Below are 20,259 nucleotides of genomic sequence, written 5' to 3'. Positions count from 1 at the left end.
GTTAAAGATGGATTCAATAAAGATTCTGCAGAAATACTTATCTTGACACAAATACGGACATTCTGTAGACAGTTATATATACACGAACCCTTCAGTTGCATTCTGTATACACATTGTTATATACACAGGAGGAAAAGAAAACAGTCACATCTGGAAGAGAAAAGCAACAAATCTTGTTTGATAGTGGATTACTACTTTTCTAATTGTTGCAGTGAAAATGTTCATTTACTAAATAAACACTTATGAAAATTGTCACCTCAACTATTAAATATACATCACTAAAGATCCATGTGGTAAAGATGTAAGCAAAAACAGGAGTGCAGTGCCAGAAAAGATACCTTTCCAAAAATGAAGGCAAAGTAGAGATCTCTTAAGCCAAGGAAAACTGAAATCATTTTCTCCCGCTGCACCAGCTTTAGAAAAGATGCAGAGAATCCTGCACCCAGGAGTGGAAGCCCATGTAAAACTCCGTACATCAAAGCACAAAACTGTCAAAGGTGAGATACACAAAAGAGAAAAGGTAGCTCCACACGTGATTAATGGCATCGGGACCGGAAAGAAATGCATGGTTGGTCTAGGGTGTTATGCTCATTTCACTACTTAAATATTAACATCTCAAACTGTCAAAATACAATTTTTTTTCTAACCAGTACACTAGAGCCTCTGTTTCTCAACCTTTTTAGAGATAAACAAGTGCGCCAGTGCTTTTTTTCTGCAACAAAACATCAGGACCGCTTTTCAGTTTTGAGGGGTTGTGGGGTTCTGAGGTGTCACTGTGCGTTATTGTCACTGTGTGTGTATATTGAAATTTATTATTTTATGCATTTCAATTGAAATACAATTATATCACTTTACTCATTCCCTTTCCTCCTTCCAGTCCCCCTCAAATCTAATTCCTTTCATGTTTTCTATCCCTCACTCTCAAATTCATAGCCTCTTTTTTGAATATATATGCATATGTGTGTGTGTATAAATAAGCACAAATATGTACATAGAACACACTGAGTCTATTTTTGTTGCTTGTATGCCTACAGGGAAGACCACTTTCTAGTAGATAACCACTTAGGGGTCTTGTCCCTTGTCATTTGTTGTCTGTAGTTCTTAGTCTAGGGATGGAATCCGGTGATATTTCCCCCTTTTGGGTTAGCATGTATACTGATATTACCACTGTTCCTATCTTATTTATGTAATTTCTCTGAGAGACTGTTCTATAGCAGACTTACCGGTATTCTTCTGGCTCTTACATTCTTTCCACCCGCCGCTTCCATGGTGTTTCCTGAGCCATAGATATGGGAGCTGTAATGTAGATTTATTTATTGGGGCTGAGCTCCCCACTATCCTTTGATCTCTGCGTTCTGTCCAGTTGCGGGTTTCTGTGATGATCTCTATTTGTTATAAAGAGAAGCTTCTTTGATGAGGGGTGGCAGTTACTATGGGTATAAGGATAGATTTAGAATGTAGTTAGGGATTACGGTTGCCTAACGAAGTGGAACTAGTAGATCCTCTTCTAAAACTCATGACCTCACGAGCTCCAAAAACTTGGTTAGGTTTCTAGTACCAGGCACGATTTCCCTGCTGGTGAGTGAGTCAGAAGTTAAGTCAGGCAGTAACGGCTGCAGGCTACTTATTGTACTTATGGCTACATTGCCGTATTGACTACTGTTGTGGCTAATCGGTAATCCACCTGGACAGGACTACTGCTTCTCTCCCTTGGCAGGTCGCACAGCATTTTCTAGTATGATGGAAGTCAGACCGCAGGAGGGAGGCTTTCAGATTAGATCCAGTTTGAAGAATCTGAATCCTGTGTCCTAAGTAAGTAGTGTCTTCAGCAACAGGGGTTTACCTTTAACCTCTGAGAGGCAACCAAGGACAACAGCAATTGTTTCTATTGTTTGGAGAGTCACATGGACCTACCCTGACCAACTTTTCAAAAGGACGATTCTCATGTCTTGTCCTTGGTATCTTCTTTGTTCATGTGGGGGCAATTGCTAGTCCAAGTGGCTCCCCCACTCACCCCCAATAACCACGACATTGGTTATTGTTTCATTATATGTACAGGAAGTTTTTAGTTTGATGAGGTCTCATTTGTACATTTCCAACATTAATTCTTGGGCAAATGAAGTCCTTTCCAGGAAGTCTTTTTCTACACTTCTTTCTTGTAGGGCACTGCCTTTGCTTTCTTCCCGTGCTTTCAGCATTACAGTTTTCAAATTGAGGCCTCTGATCCACTTGGAACCAATTTTTGTGCAGGGTGTTAGACATGGGGCCATGCTGTGGATACCCAACTGCTCCAGCATCATTTGTTGAACATGTTGTTTTCTCCAGTGTATATATTTTGCCTTTTTGTCAAATTTTAGATGAATGTGAACTCATATTTGGCTGTTCTGTTTTTCTCCATTAGTGCGCATTTCTATTTTTGTCCCAGTGCATACTGCTTTTTTTTTTCTTTTCTTTTGAGTCATGGAACCATCTAAACGAGTAAACATGAATCCTGAGGCTTTAAGTGGTGTTTCTTTTAAAGACAGGAATGTGGTAAACTGAGAAACAACCAAACTTTTTATGTTGGGGTTGTTTGTCCATACTATGATAACTTTATAATGTATCTTGAGGTCTGGAGTGGCAATCGTTCTAGTATTGTTTTCCCTTAAGGTTGCTTTTGCTCTCCGGGTTCTTTTCTACTTAGTTCCTTATGAATTTTAGCATGGTTTATTTCTAGGAAGAATGCTGTTAGTATTTTGATTGGAACTGCATTGAATCTGTAAATTGCTTTTTCTAGAATGATCATTTTCACAATGTTAATTGTATTGATTCATGAACATGGGATACTTTCTACGTCCTAGTGTCTTCCTCAGTCTCGTCAGTGATTTGAAGTTTTAATTGTAGAAGATTTTTGCCTCCTTGGTTAAGTTTATTCCAAGATATTTTGTTGTCTTTGATGCTATTGTAAATGGGAGTATGTGCACCATCTCTTTCTCAGTATGGTTGGTTTTAATATATAGAAAGTCTACTGGTTTTTGTAATTTGATTTTGTATCCTGCCACTTTGCTGAATTTGTTTTGTTTCTAGAATTTTTCTGGTAGAATTTTGAGAATCTCTAATGTCTAATATCATATCATCTGCAAGTAGGGATAATTTGACTCATTTTTTATTTGTATCCTTTTCATTTCTTTCTATTGCCCTCTTGCTCCAAGTAGTATGTCCAGAAGTATGTGAAAAGGAGTGCTGGTACTGGACAGTGTTGTCTCAGTCCCGATTGTAATGGCCTATTTAGGATGATATTGGCTGTGGATTTGACACATAAGTTTTATTATGTTGAAGTATGTTTCTCCGAGTCCTACTCTCTCTAGGACTTCATGAAATATGAAATTATGAATCATGGAAATATTTTGGTTTGACAAAGGCTTTTTCTGCATCTATTTGGGTGACCATGTGATTTTTGTCCTTAAGTCTATTTATGTGGCTTACTCTATTATTTGATTTATGAATGTTTAATTAGCCTTGAATTTCTGGAATAGAGTCAACTTGATAATGGTGAATGGTCTTATTGATATTTGCCTGTGTTAGGTTTACTTGCATTTTACTGAGGATTTCTGCATGTATGTTCATCAGGGATATTTATCTACTATTTTGTTTTGTTTTGTTGTTATTTTTTCTGGTTTGGGGATTAAAGTAATACTGGCTTCATAAAATGGGTTTGGGAGTGATCATTCAATTTCTGTTTTTAAAAATAATTTACAAAGTATTGATCATAACTTTTTTAAAAACTGCTAAATTTTCTTCTGTGAATCCATCTGGATTACTTTGAAGTCAAAAGGATGGGTTCGTTTATATTGTTGATCTCTTTTTTTGTGGTTTAACTTGAGTATTTTGGAGGACTCAGCAAATTCATTCATTTCTTTTCAATTTTACAATTTAATGGGGTTCAGGTTTTTAATATTTACAATGTACTATATTTCTTTTATGAGTGTTGTAATGCTTCCCTGTTCATTTCTATTTTTATTTTACATTCTATTTTATTTTTTATTTACACTATCATTTTTTTATTAAAAAATATAGATTGTATTTTGGTCACAGTTTCTCCTGACTCAACTCCTTCCAGATCCTTCTCACCTTCCCCCACACCCAACTCCATACCCTTTATATCTCTGTGTGTATAGAAAGCAAATGCAAGTCAAACAAGAAAACAAAACATCTTCCCTCAAATAAATCCAGAATTTTTTTAAAAAAATAAAAAGCATGATAAATACACACACATATAAGGTACAAAACTGTAAAAAGACCAGCAAAGTAAAAAATGTCCAAACAAAGGAATAAAAAATAGAATATCTCAAAAAATATCATTGAGTTCATTTTGTGTTAGCCATTTATTGCTGGACATGGGGCCTGCCCTTTAGTGTGGTTTGTGTATCTAGTGAGGCTTCTATTGGAGAAAATTTTTTCTTTTGCCAATGGTTATTAATTGGCGATAGCTTTTGGGTTAGGGATAAGGGCTTATGTCTGCTTCTTCTCTCACTGTTGGAACCTCACCTGGCTTAGACCTGTGCAGGCCCTGTGCATGCTACCAGTGTGTGTACGTTTATATGTGCATCAGTCCTGTGGTGTTCCCTTGTGCTATTGTTCCCTTTGTGTCATAATTCTCTCTGGCTCTTACAATATTTCTTCCTTCTCTTCTACATTATTACTAGAGCCCTGAAGGGAGGGGATTAATGAAGACATTCCATTTAGGAATGAGTGTTCCAATGTCTCACTCTCCGCACATTGTTTAGTCATGGGTCTCTGTGTTAGTTCTTATTTACTGCGAGAGGAATCCTTTGATGATTACTGAGCAGGACACTTATCTATGGGATAGCAGAATGTTACTAGGAGTCATTTTGTTGCTATGTTCCTTCATCAGAATAATAGTATCTAGTTTCCCCCTTAGATCCATGGCCTCTCTAGTCTTGGGTTCTTGGCCATCTGAGCAGTGTCAGGCATGGGTTCTGTCTCATGGAATGGGCCATAGGTCCAATCAGGTAATCGTTGGTTATTCCTGTAACATTTGCCCCATTATTGTACCAGAGTATCATCCAGGCAGGTCACTCTTGTAGATAGATCAAAGCATTTGTAGCTGGGTTGGTGTTTACATTTTTCCTCTGGTAGTTTGAGGTGTAACTTTCAGTACCATAAACACTAGGCAGCAAGGATGAAGGCCCTAGTTTGGCACCAACTTTATTTCTCCATATTCAATGAGTTATATAAGCATCATCTTCAGCAATAAGGCCTTATCATCGGTTTGCAGAGAGCAACTAATAGCCTTGGTAGTTGCCTAAGTTTTGGGGGGCTGTTTCCATGGGACTCCTCTAGCCAATGACTCAACTAGATGTAACCCATTCCTGACATTGGAAGTTTCACACAGTGATGAAAGATATGTAGTTGGGAAATTGTCTCATCTATTACTTGGTGACTCCATTAGATTTTTTTCATAAAAGTATATAAGCTTATGTAAGTTCTTAAAATATAGTACTAGATTTCCATATGATCCCTCTAATGGTCTTTAGTGTTAGTTGTCCTTCCTTGTAATCTCTCCCTTGGCTCACTCTTCCATGTCATTCTTGTGTAATCATCCTGCTCCAGGATACAGCCTGTCTCTCCATAACTATATATTCTATTTCCCCTTCCTTAGGAGATCACATCATTCCTCTTAGTCCCTTACTCTATATCTAACCTCTGTGGTTATATAGACTATAACATGCTTATTGAAGCCTTAAAAAGATAGCATCCACATAGAAGAGAATATATACGATATTTATATTTTTCAGTCTGCATTACCTCTCTCAGGATGATTATTTCTACCTTTATCAATTTATCTTAGAATTCTGTATTTTCATATTTAGCAGCTGAATAATATTCTGTTGTGTAAATGTACCACATTTTCATTATCCATTCATCCACTGATGGAAATCTAGGGTGATTCCAATTCTGACTGCTATGAGTAAAAGCAACAATGAACGTGATGAGCAAGTGTCTCTGTAGTAGAGTCCTCTGGGTATAAGCCTGTAATAGTTTGAATGAAAATGGCCCAATAGACTCATTGGAACTGGAACTATTGGGAGACGTGGCCTCGTTGGAGTAGGTGTGGCCTTGTTGAAGGAAGTGTGTCACTGAGCATGAGTTTTGACGTCTGTAGCCTGACACTGCCTGAATGATCCTGTCCTTTGCCATACAGAAGCTTTTAGGTTTCATGAGGCCCTGATTTATTAACTGTTTTTATTAATGCCTGTGTTATTGATGCCCTATTTGGGAAGTATTTTCCTGTGTGAAGATTAATTCAAGAATATTTCTACTGTCTCATCTATCGATTCAGAGTATCTGGCCTTATGTTGAGGTCCTTGCTCCATTTGGATTGAGTTTAGTACACGGCAATAGATACGAGTCTATTTGAATTCTTCTACAAGGCAATCATCCAGTTTGATCAGCACCACTTAATGAAGGTATTATCTTTGTTCCAGTGTGTATTTCTCAATTTAATTTTGTCAGGAATCAGATGTCTCCAGGTGTGTGGACTTAAGTCTGGATCTTCCCTTCAGTTCCATTGACCGATGTATCTGTTTCTATGATGATATCACGCTGTTTGTATTACTATATCACTGTGGTACATCTCCTAAAATTGGGGGATGACGTTACCTCCAGCAGTTTTTTTGTTGTTCAGGATTGTTTTAGCAACACCTAGAAACACCTCAATCATCCAAATTCTAGATGCCTAGACACCAGCACACAAATACAAACATTAACAACTGAGACAATACACCTCCCCCAGAGCCTAGTGACCATTTTCCAGCACTGGTCCTTAGAAACATAATATTGCTGAAGCACCAAACAAAGACTTCCAAACAGTAATTATGAATGTGTTTGAGCAATGTAAAGAGGATATGACCCTAGTCATACCTAGTGAAATCTGTGAAAACACAAACGGTGGAATGAAATAAAGAAAACAACTTGCAAAATAAAACTAGAATTGAACAAATAAATAGAATCACTAAAGAAAGTAAAATTGAGATAAAAACTGTAAATGAAAATTTTAGGAAAGTTAAAGAAAATCTTTAGAAGTAAGCTTCACAGAGTACAAGACATGGAAGAGAGAACCTCGGGGGCTGAAGACAGGTAGAAAAAGTGAATACATAAGCCAAAGAAAATGTTAAATCTAAAAAATTCCAGGCATAAAACATTCAGGAAATCTGGAATCCTATGAACAGATCAAATCTATGAATAATGGGAAAAAAGGAAGGATAAGAAATCCAGTTTTGGAAGCAACCAAAATGCCCCTCAATCGAAGAATGGATAAAGAAAAATGTGGCACATTTACATATTAGAGTACTACTCAGCCAGCGGTAATGACATCCTGAAATTTGCATGCAAATGTATGGAACTAGAAAACACCATCCTGAATGAGGTAACCCAGACCCAAAAAGATGAATATGGTAGGTACTCACTCATATGTGGATACTAGCTATAAACAAAGGATATTGATCCTATAGTTCATGATCCTAAAGAAGCTAAGCAACAAGGTGAACCCTAAGAAAAACATATATCCACCTGGAAAGTCAAAATAGAAAAGATCGCCTAACAAAATTGGGAGCATAGAGGTGGCAGGGAGAAGAGAGGGTGGAAGGGAAAGAGGAGTGGAAAAGGGGAGAGGGGAGGAGAATTTGAGGGAGCAGGAAGCAGGATGGTTGAGATGGAGGAAGGACAGGGATGATAACAAGGAAGGAGATATGTTGATTGAGGGAGCCATTATGAGGCTAGGAAGAAACTTGGCTGTAGAGAAATTCCCAAGAGACCACAGGGACGTCCCCAGCTGGGATCCTGAGCAATAGAGGAGAGGGTGCCCGAGCTGGCCTTGCCCTGTAATTAGACTGATGAATATCTTAAATATCACCATAGAACCTTCATTCAGCAACTGATGGAAACAGAGGCAGAGACCCTCATTGGAACACTGGACTGAACTCTCAAAGTTGAAGAGTGGGAGGAGTGAAAATATGAGCAAAGAGGTCAAGACCATGATGGGGACACCCACTGAAACAGTCTACCTGAGCTATTGAGAACTCACCAACACCAGGAGGACAGGGAAGGAACCAGTATGGGACCAAACTGGTCCCTCTGAATGTGGTTGACAGTTGCATGGCTGAGGCAGACAGAAGGGCCACTGGCAGTGGCACCAGGATTTATCCCTACTGCTTTTACTGACTTTTTGGAAGTCCATTCTCTTTGGATGCATACCTTACTCAGCCTAGATATAGTAGGGAGGGCCTTGGACCTTCCTCAGAGCAATGGGCCACTCTCTGGGGGAGTGAATATGGAGGTAGGTGGAGGGAGTGGGAGGAGGGGAAGGAGTAGGAATTTGTATTGGTATATATGATGAAAAAAGACAGTTTGTTTTCTTTTTAAAAAAATAAAAAATAACTCTCAAAAAGAACTAACTAAATAAAAAAGAAACCCAGTTTTGAACGACTTTTTAAAAAATTCTTGTGAGGTTGCTTTTTTTCCATTTATTTATTATGTATATGTGTGTGCCATACCACAAATGTATATGTCAGAGAACAGCTTGTAGAAGTTGGTTCTCTCCTTCTCCCATGTGGGTTCTGGGAATTAAACTCAGTTTGTCAGCCTTGACCTCAAGCACCCCTTATCCACTGAGTCATCTTACTGACTCTCATGGGAAGGTTTAAAGACAGATCAAATCTAAGATAATGCAAGGAGGTGATCCCAGAAAAGGGAAATCGAGGTTAGAATTTTATTTATCCTGATACTCAGCAACAGACTTTATTGTCTTGCTAGGACATTTTAACCAGGAATTCACAAAGCCATCATGTTACAAGCTTCTAGCAGGGCCATGCACAATCTGCAAAGTGGGGACAATTTGAAAATAAGAGTGTCCCTATTTCCTTCCTTTTGAGGACCTCACATTCATATCAAATGTGGAAATGAACAAATGCTCCAGATTGTGATCGTCCCTGTGAGGTAACCCAAGAGGAAAGAATCTCAATGTCCTTTTTGAGATGGTATGTCTTGAAGGCTACATAGTTAACCTTAGATTTACTGGAGATCAAAATTACATTTCTTAGCAATACAAGGAAGATTTATTTAGCTATGACCTAATTCTTTAGTTTGACCTCCTGGTCCTTAATTTCCCCTACTGGTATTGATGGAAAACATTAACCAGCCCAGTTTCCAACTCTTTATGCTGTATGATAGACAAACACCTTTCTAGGAAGGAACAGAACAGAATGAGTGAAAGGTGTTTGTCTTTCATAAAGATCCTCCATACCACCCCAAAACGCTCCCCCTGAAGTCTGGGACACTTTTATTGCCATGTGCATGCTTTCAGCCATGTCTGTCATAGTTACTTATAAGGACTTTGGCAATATTACATAAAGACATCAATATCCTTTAAAGCCTAAAGCATGGGAAGGCTTAGAGCCTCTCACTGATAAATTCCTGTCTACTAAGCTACTGCAAGAATATAAATCTCCAATGTATTCATCCTGGCAATACATAAATAAAGAGAGGTTTTGGGGAATTCTAATGAATGACTTGAGCACCAAAAATTATGTTGTGGTCCTAATTTGGGTCCTGATCCACATAAAAGTTATTAATCCTTATACCCACTTTAAATAGATACTCTCTAACATCTCCTGGTTCATGATGGCAGATCTTAAGGACGTTTTCTTTTGTATTACCATCAACCCAGACTCTCAGGTCCTATTTGACTGAAAATGGCAGGACCTCTCCATGTAGTTTACTCAGTAGTTTATCTGAATGATCTCACCTCCATGCTTTAAGACCAGTGCCCACATTTATACTATCTTACCTTCAATTTCTCCCTGAAAGCAACTTTTTCAGTAAACACTGCACTACCTTAGTGCCAGATCCCAATCCCGAGGCCTCTCTACAATGCTCCTGTATAAAAAGAGGAATTTTAGTGCAGGGCTACTACACATCTATAGCAATGCCTCTCTTAAACTAGCCTGAAGCCCTTGCTTCACATATAAAAGCAGTTTTCTGGTGGCAGGACACAAACGTTCACAGTATGTTGTAGTAAACCTAACAAAAGTCATAGATTATCACCTTCTTGTAGACAAGTAAAGGTCTAAAAAACAAAACTCTAAAAAACAAAACTCACTGACTTTATTTGAGTTCTTTGACTGGGGCCAGGAATGAGGATATTTGCATAGATTCAGTCTATGCTTTCTATGTAACTCATGTCCATACTGCATTCTGGAAAGGGAAATTTCTCTTTATATATCCCTATTTTTTGTCACTACCAGAAGCCACCTCACTTCCAACACCAATAGACATTATATATTACAATATATACCAAAAGGAACATTCTAACATTTCTCATGGTGTTAGACAAACTGGTCAATAGGTTAAATAGACAACTCATCTTCTACTCAAGACTGCTGTGTTTCCCAGTCATACACTCTTGCCTTCAATTTGCTCTGAAAATGATGTGCAAGCAAGTGGTTCCCTGATTCTTCTGTCTTATCTTGGGATTCTTTTATTTTTCTATTGTCATGGCTTGTCCAACTTCAATATGATGGTTTTTGTTTTTATCTTCTTATATTTTATTTTCTTATGTCCTGTTATCTCTTAAAACTCTGTTCTTTTCCAATGAGAAACAGAAATAAAGGTGACTCGGAGGGGAGGAGAGGTGGGAAGGAAATGGGAAGAGGGAGGGGAAGTGGTGTTCAGATTATATTGTATGAGAAAATAATCTATGACTAATAAAATGAAAAAATAATAGAAATTTCCCTCTGCTTTCATCAAAAAGTAAAAGTGGAAAGAAATAATTGTTGAAGATTAAAAGAAAAGAAAATAGAAAACAGTTGTGTTTAGTAGAGCAGGGAAAGGACTCTGAGATGGCTCATCTAGTTTTGAAGTTTTTGTGTCATATCTGGGGGTGTATGACTTCTATACTCTAGGACAAGGATTGCTTGGACCTCTGTACTCTAAGGATTTGTGGTTTAAACTAGCCTAAACTGAAAGAGAGTAGTGTTCTCGGAAGCTCTCAATGTTATCTTCCATAACTTGTTATAGTTAACAGAATTGATAATGGCCTTATTAGTTCCCCTCAGTAATTAATTATAGAGTTTGGTTGGAGACTCTCTTATTGCTTCTTATGTTAGTGGTCTGATATAACCAGTAGAGCTCTGTCTCAGGCATGACAATTGAGCCTGACCAGGCATAGACTAAAGACCAGATACGGGACTTCTTATACAAATAGCAGGTAGTAATCATGATATAGCTGTCTTGCCATGTTAGGTCAAAGGCCTCAATGAGTCCTAATAATTCTATAATGAAGGTTCATGGGTTCTGACTTTAGTTCGTCTTGTATTTGGGACATGAGAAGGGGCTATGTACTCATATGGTGCTTCTTAGGAAAGAAATCGGTGTTTTCATAGAGAAATAGCAATAGTCTCTAATTGTTTTCTAAATTCACCACATGAAGGACCAAAGTAAATGTGTGAGGAGAAAGTGTATCTGAGTAAGGAATAGAAACAGTTCAAAAGACTTCTGCAGGCCACAAAGACTTCTGAAGGCAAAAAAGAAAGGCAGAAATAGAAGAGGCCAAGGAGGAGGAGATGGGACCAAGCTGTTAAGTAGAAGGTGGCTGGTGGTAGAGAATCCAGAATTGAGCAATGGTTTGTGTGCACGCAAAGGAACAGTCATCTGGAACCGAGTTTAGAGGAGGTGAGCTATTAAGGCATGTGTGACATCCTTTTCACAGCTGAGTGTTCTGTGACAAGGTCATGAGAAAACTTATATGTAAGGAATCTCTGAGTATGTCTCTGAATTATTTTTGAATGCTAATTGCAGGGTGTAGGTTTGATGCAGCCAACATTCTTGACTGGAGTAGGTAAAAGGCCAAATTTTTTTTACCAAAGAAAATATATATTACTATTCTTTTTGAGAATCTGACAATCAAACTTTGATTAATTTTTGATAATGCCTTCCAGTAACCTTCCAGTATAGGGGATAGAGAACTTGGGATCGATTACACCAAATGTGTCCCTTAAAGCAAAAGACTTCCTTGCTGTCAGAGTGTCTTAATCTTGGCCTTCGTAAGAAAAGACGTTCTCAACCTGTAGAGATGGAAATGCATTTCACTGTAGAGACGAACCTGTCCAGTTGGTCATGGCAGACCCACTGCAAAGGGGAACGTACAGACTAGGATGAATGTAAGGGGGAGAGAGGACTCACTAGGAAAGAATAAAAGCATAGGAGAGAGTGTATGAACAGACTGTCATCCACATGCTGTGTGCCCTCCCACCTGAGCAGCAGTGTTTCCAGGGCAGGAAAGGGGGCGGACAAGAAAAGGAAGATGGAATTCTCATGGTATGTGCACATTCACCTCAGACAAGCTGGTGCCACCAACCACACTACAAGGAAGAAAAATAAGCCCTTTTCCTGGAAGAGTATATAGCAAGCAGCCCTGTATTTTTTTTCTTTTGCCTGCAGTTTATATGAAAGTATAAGTTTTGATCAGAGTCCGTCAGTTAGAAACAGAAAGTAGACATTTCACAGAGGGTGGAAGGAACTCCTTAGTTTGTACACTGAGAAGCGATGATAGTCCAGAGTCATATACAGGTGGACTGGTAGAGAGCTACCCCAACCAGACATTCTCAGTTGTCCACAGATGATTGCTTAGTCACCACAAGCATCAAAGTGAAAAAAGGACAAGGGAGACATGGGCAAAGGGACTCCTCATAGCATGTGTGGGTTTCTTCTTGGACAAGCTGCTGCTGGGCATAGGTCTCCAACCATGCCACCAGATGTGTTGAGAATGATACACAAAAGGTACAAGGATAAAAGAATTGACCAGACCAGAATGGATATCAAAAATTTTGTAAAGAATATCCTCTATGTAGAAGGAAGCAGAAACACAGTAAATGAATTCTCAGAGAAAGAATTTCCCTCCGATAGGTAACTGAGCTTTCTTAAGAGTTAAGAAAAATCTCTTGATCTCAACCTCCAGAGCCTTGGTGTAGGATATCTGGATGAATATATGAAATTCTTAAAGAATAAAAATAAATAGAGCTGGAGAGATGTCTCAGCAGTTAAGAGCATTGGCTTGCAAAGGACCTAGGTTCGACTACCAGCACCCACGTGATGACTCACAACCATCTGTAACTCCAGTTCTACGGAATCCAACATCCTCTTCTGGTTTCTATTTGTTACTAGGCATGCAAGTGATGCACAGATAAATATGTAGGCAAAAAACATCCAGAAAAAGTAATAAAGGTTTAAAAAATAAACAAGGAAATGAAAAATTTTTAGTTAATTCAACTACAAAGGAAGTAGGAAATCAATATTGTGTTAGGTAGTAAATATAGCACCAGTTGCACTTCCTAAGGTTGGTCATTTGCATTGACACACCACAAGTCATTAGAAGCTAGGCTCCAAATATTTACAATCAAATATTCTACTACTAAGCTATACTCCCCAAATATTTGTATAAGACCACACAAGTTACTAGGTCAGTCAGACTCAAAGCATTGAGATCTGATACTGTAGGAATTTATGGGTTTTGTTTGGGTCCTTATATCTGTACAATCTCCCCCCTAAGTCTCTTTTTCACATTCTGTCTGATCATATTTGGCTATAACCTTTAACTGTACATATTTGATCTGAACATATCAGCAACATGATTTGTTTCCTTGCTTTATTCAAGTGCCTGTTCCAATGACATCTATTCTTTGATTATCTATACAGACTAATACACCCCAGGACCCAACCTTGTCTCTCTTTACTTCCTGTTATTTTGCTTTTCCTTCAAAGATATCTTACACCCCAATGTAAGGCATGTATGACAGCAATACATTCCAATTCTAATTCCAGAAAACGTGCTGGGAGGAATGAGAATCTGTCGGTGTTCACCATGGTGTAAGCTTTATGCACTAGGCAATCAAAGACCTTGTTTCTGCCCATTTCCTCTCCTATAACAGTGTTAGAACAGTGAAAGGCCGCTCTCTGACTATTTCTCAGAACAAAAGAACTACAGTATTACATTGTAAGCATTAGGATCTAAATCTGTATGTGGAGGAAGGAATGAGTTTCCTTCAGACAGGAGAATCTCAAAGAAAATCGAGGTTTGGAAAGATGTATTCACTTCCCAGTAGAGTGAACCTCCTGACTCAAGCAATTAGGTGTGACAAATTTTACTATGGAAAATGTGAAATGATTCCTGTCCAAAATCTAGCTCTAGTCCAAAAGTTATAGGGTACAGTCATAGTTGAGCACTTTGATCTATTCTATATTCTTCTGAATAAGTCACTATTGTATTCTCCCTGTTAAATCAGAGTTGTAACTAGACACAAACCCAGTTACGAATCATAGGTCTTGGTATATGCTCAAATCACTCTATGATAACGTAAGGCCTAAGGTTCAGAAGCATAAAGGACAGTTGATAGATATCTGCCCTCCCACATGATATATGTTTTAAGAAAACAACATTTGTCTACACAGTTTAACAATCTTTCCGTAAGTCCTATAGGAAAGGAACAGATTTTTCATTTACTCTATGGTCTAATGCCATAGAACAATTCAATTCACAGTTCATGACTTAGGGTTTAAGTGGATTTATTATTGTCTCAGACAGGAAGATTTTTATTTTGCCCCTGCTATTTACCAAACCAGACATCTCCCAAACGTGAAAACTTAGAGTTACCCTCTTTCTGTTACAATATAAAACACCCCCAAATCTTATGAGAAATGAGTAAAGTCTATGTGTGGTCTAGAAATCTGAGAAGGGTGGCACACAAATGACTTCTCAGAGACATAACGTAAGTTCTGTTAGAAATTGTATCTTCTTTATTCAATCCCTAGGACTATGAACAGGCTTACTCCAGTGTTTGGAATAGTAAACGTTAACAGCAATTAGCATTTAAAAGGTTCCCTAAAATAAAACCAAATAAATTCCACTTGGATTAAAGTTAGCTATTCATGTTGGCATCATTAGAAAACACAAAAGTCATTATAATTATTGGTTATAGCTTTATTTGTATATAATTTATTTTCAGTAAATATGTAAAACATGAGCACCAAATACATGATAGTGTCTGCTTCTGCAGAAGAGGTGGTATGGTAGTAGAAAATGAATTTATTAGCCATTAACACTCATTAATTTTAATATAAATCTTCATTTAAAGCAAACATGACAAAGTTGATATTTGCTAATTTGAAGTGGAGGTAAACAAATGTTTTTCACATCTTTCTTAATTTCTTATATTTTGTCTTATTTTTCTAGTAAATAAAAGAATACAGAGATAATTATATTATCATTATAGCTGATAATTTTCTTACATTTTCTGAACTGGACAAATCTAATTCACATTAATATACAAGGACATGAGGCACCTGAAAAAATATAATCAGCAAATTTTATAATATAAACATTCAACTTTCTATGTAATTGACAGAGAATATATATTCTGTAAATGACAGAAAAAATATATATTCTGTATTACCAAAAAATCTGAAAAAGCCAATTGCTGCTGGGAAAATATCAGGAAACTCATTAGATTTACACATCATCAACCAATTTCCCAGGATTAGACTGCTTTACAGCTTAGTCCCACCTAACTTTTGAAGAACATTTCTAATGCCATTTAAACTACTTCACCAAGTCACTTTTTAAGCTAATAGAACTTTAATAACAAAGCTTCATATAAACAGGGTAAGAAAGAAAAAAAATGACACAACCAGTTATCTGTTAGTTTAATTAAAAATAAAAAGAATAACCTAAAAATGCAACTTCATTTTGAAATGCAAGTCCAATTCTAAGTGCATTATTGGTAAATAAAATATAGCAAAATAATAAATGATCATTTTATTATGACCAGGTAGAGTTTATTTCAGAAATGCAGGTTTGTTTTGGTACTAAATACCTAATTTTCTAATAAATCATACGTCAAAAAATTAAAGAAAAAATAATTTTAATAAAGGATATTGAAAAAACATTGATAAAATAGAGGAGACATTTCTAAAAGTAATGCTATGTAAAAACAGAAATAGGAGAAATTTCTTAACACATGAATAACTACTTACCAACAATCAACAACAAAGTCAAACATGAAACAGTAAAATTATTTTCATAAAAATTAAAATAGAATAGGCATGTCTGCCATCATCATTACATATCATTGCTGTGGAGAATACAGCTAATATAATGCTAATAAGTATAAGCATTAGAAGAAATAAAATGCTCTCTCTTTACATGTGAAACTATTGTATATATCAAGAAAATCCAAAAGTTTCTAACAGAATCCAATGTAACCTATAGGATTAAATAAATTCATTGGATAAAAGATAAAAATATAAAATCTATAGATTTCCTTTATTGATAAAAATAAAAAGTTACATATAAGGAGGAAAAAATGCTCAATTTATTCCAAAATTTGTCAACTGCAAAAATAAATTCCATTAAATATGAATGATCTATATGAAGAATGTAATGAAAATGATAAAAATTTTCAATAATGAACCAAAACTCTTGCATGTTAAAGAATAACTATATTATTCTTGTATGTAAGAACACATAAAATTGATGCGATTCTAATAGGTATCAGACCTTTTTCAAACTATTAATAAAATGCATTGAGTTTTCTTGTGAATAGATGAATGTAGAGGATGAATTATAATAAGGAAGAAAAAAACCAAATAACTATAGAAAGAGAATTTGTTATTCCAGTTTTTGAAACTTATGGTCAGCCACTATGTTGAAAACTCATTTTCACTCAGAAAATTGAAAAAAAAAGTGATCTTTTTTTTAAAAAAGTAATTTCTTCAATTGAATATGTGAAAAAGTTGTAGATAAATCCATATATATTTCTATATGGAAAAATTAATTTCAGATAGATAAAAACTGAAATAAAATAAAGATTATAAGAAAAACAAAGTGAATATTGGTGCGACTTAGAGATATGTCTGAAAAAAATAAGAAATCAAAAACTCATAAAAGATATAGATGTTTTAAAATTATAAAATTACTTAAAGTTTTAAAAATTATAAAGTGAACAATATATCAATAAAGTCAAAATTAATAATATAATGCAAAATTCATTAACACATGAAATACAAATGATAATGTACTTTCATTATGGACATTCCTACTACTTTATATGAAAATATATCAGTTGAACAGCTAAAAGAACAAAGGATAAGAATTAGCAAAACACAAAAGAGAAATATCCCAAGTAGAAAAATAAATCTCATTGAGTCAGGTAAACACCAAACAAACCAATCAGGAAAATCATGGAACTTTTTACCAGTCAGCTTTTCAAACATTAAAGACCAGTGAACACCAACCTTGTAATATTTCTTAAAACTATATATATATGTATATATATATGTGTGTGTGTATGTATGTGTGTATGTATGTATGTATGTATAACACTTCCATAGAAATAAGAGCACCTGAATACAATAAAACAGCAATACAAGACAAAAAGGAAAGAAATAATCACCAACAACAGAATGAATACGTTTTGGCAAATCTGTATTACTGTGTACACAGTTGTGAGAGGAAGTGTCAGGCTGAGAGGCAGAGACCAACTGTGCTATTGATCAGAAGGTCTGTCATCGGCTGGTGAATCTTACAAAAGCTACATTGAACTTTCTCTCTGAGAGTAGGGAAAACAGCCTAAGATAAAATCAAGTTCTCAAACTAACCTGGAAAAATCAACAGAGGGGACGGAGACACGTTGCACAGTTTATCTACTTTTGAATCGTGCCAGTGGATTCAAACACTTTTTAACGTTTTTTCTTAGCAACCAACACTTTTTAACGTTTTTTCTTAGCAACCAATTTAAATTTTCAATTACAAAACAAATAAACAATGAAAGTACTAACATACACACGATTCAAAACTGAGCAAGAGTCAATATAAGATACAGAGGCACAATAAGATTTACCAACCGTCCTGAACTTTTGACCTCAAAATTGTTCTCAAAACACATAATTTTGAGAACATCCAATATTTTACCTCTAATAGTTCCACCAGTTCACTATAAGCTTATGGGGTTTTCACCAAACCATAGACATAAATGTGAATATCATCGTCAAACTTGATGAAGTAGACAGACGGCTTGGCCACCACCTGATGGATAAAGATGCCAGTTCTCTTGGATCCGTCGTCTTTGGCGTGCTCCACCTGCTTGCCCACAAGACTGTCGAGCACCTCCCCAGGCTCCTGTTCTGCTGTCGGGAAGTAGTAGTTGGAGTCTGGAATGATACGCAGGTCACCATCTTTGTAGTCATCCAGCAAGGTGTACATATAGAGGACCGGATCTTTCTCGTAGGTGATGTAAAACCAAGTGTCCATTATGGGAGCTCGTGCCAACACCATGCCCTTCCACTCATCTTTCTTGCCGTGCTCACCTTCGAACACGTGTCCCACTGCTTTCCCAACCAGGGAATCTGCCAGGCGGGAATCGATGCGAGGAGAAGGAACTCTCTCGGGAAGAACTTCGAGAGCTAAAACTCTCTTGTCTCGGTGCAGTTCTAGTCCGTACACACTGTCTTTGCCATCATATTTAATTATATAGAGAGTGGGCTTCACGGAAACCTGCTCGAGCACAGTGCCCTTCCATTGCTCCACTGGCTCATTGCCTTCTTTCCAGCCGTGCTGAATGCGGCAGCCAACGATGTTCCTGTGAGTGAGGAAAGTGGGCTTACGCCGCTGCTTCTTGTGAGTGTGCCTTTTCTTCATCAGGTAGGCGGACACGCCATCCACCCCAGTAGGAGGCACGGTCGGAGGAGACATGGCTCAAGGCTTAGGTGGCCGAAGCAAAGCTGCCCTTTGCTTATGAAGCTGGCAAACAGTCGACACTACAGTCGACCCAGTCGGAGAAATTTTTTCGCGGTCTGAGAGACTATGTCCGTTCTCCCGTCTTCAGATTTTGTCAGCAACAAGCTAACTGACTGGGAACTGAGACAGAGAGTGCCTCTCTCTAGTACTCTCTCCTCCTTCTGGGAGGGGGTGATTGCAGTAGTGATGGCTAGAGAGAGATGGCGGGCTCCGAGGTTCTGTCCGCGCCAGGCGCCTTCCCGGACTCCCAAGCCCAAGTCCCAGCCAGAATCCACCACTTAGCTGTTGTTGTCAATGCTGCGGTGGTTGCAGAACGGCAGCAGAGAAGAAGACGACAGTTAACGTGGACAAGAGATGACAGGGATGGTTGCAGCAACGAAAGTGCAGGCAATGGCACGTCTCCCAGCAGTTTGCGCGGCCTGGTCTTGGCAGCGCTTGTCAGCTTGGCCAATCTGCGGAACCGGGATTTTTGTAGCTCAGGGAATCCTCCACCTCCTTCTCAGAGCCCGCCCTCTCCTTCCCTCCACCCCTCCCGCTTCCGTCCTGCCTTCCGCTCCTGGGGCAGCCACACTGACACAAGCACTCGCCTTTACTCTTGCCCCCCACCCCCCACCCAGACCGGTTCAGTCCCACCAGAGCCAGACAGTCCAGCTCCCCCCTCCCCTTTCGGCTGTCTGCTGCCCAACTGCATACTTCACTGAGGCTCCATCTGCTTTCTATCTTCCAGGAATTCCTCACAAGCAGAAAAAGAAAAAAGAAAAAGAAAGAGAAAAAAATACGTGGGGTGGGAGAAATCGTATATACAAATCTACAATTTCGTTCACTTTTAAGAGATTTGAAACGGTACTGCGAAAAGGCCGTTCACAGTCCACCATGTTGACTTAAACTCTCCTTTATATTTTCTAACTAATCATTCGCCGCCGTAATGATTTTTACTGTTTTTCTAAATCTAAAGGAAATACGTTGGAATTTGATTTTCTAAAACTCAGTGAAATCAAAAAATAAAACTAACTTTAACTTTAATCGCACAAGCTATTGATTTTTACTGTTTTTCTAAATGTAAAGGAAATACGTTGGAATTTGATTTTCTAAAACTCAGTGAAATCAAAAAATAAAACTAACTTTAATCGCACAAGCTAGGTTTCTCTCTTATTAATATAGGCTCTATAATTTTAGACATTTGAGAGCATGTTCTACACTTTTATAGTTTACTTTGTCATTTATATCGTGAGAATTTTTGAAGTTATTCAAGTACCCTGAAAATACAATTTGTTGTTGTTTTGTTCTGTTTTCTGCTTTTTGAGACAGGATTTCTCTGTATGGTCATAGATGTCCTGAAACTGGCTCTACATACCAAGCTGGCCTCGAACTCAGAGGCCCTCCTGTCTCTGCCTCTCCAGTTCTAGGACTAA

The 20,259-nt window shown here is 37.6% G+C and overlaps 1 protein-coding gene across 1 annotated transcript; it reads right to left on the bottom strand.

Moving 5' to 3' along the window:
- Positions 1 to 15,019: 15,019 nt before the first annotated feature.
- Spin4 (spindlin family member 4) lies at positions 15,020 to 19,331 on the bottom strand. The gene has a single exon (XM_048417887.3). It carries the CDS (start codon positions 18,800 to 18,802, stop codon positions 18,053 to 18,055), a length of 750 nt encoding a protein of 249 aa, XP_048273844.1. The 5' UTR covers positions 18,803 to 19,331; the 3' UTR covers positions 15,020 to 18,052.
- Positions 19,332 to 20,259: the final 928 nt, after the last annotated feature.

This window comes from Myodes glareolus, chromosome X (genome assembly GCF_982192425.1).
Source record: "Myodes glareolus chromosome X, mMyoGla1.1, whole genome shotgun sequence".
Taxonomy (NCBI): domain Eukaryota; kingdom Metazoa; phylum Chordata; class Mammalia; order Rodentia; family Cricetidae; genus Myodes; species Myodes glareolus.
Note: the sequence above shows the minus strand (reverse complement) of the source record. Positions and strands in the feature narration are given on the sequence as shown.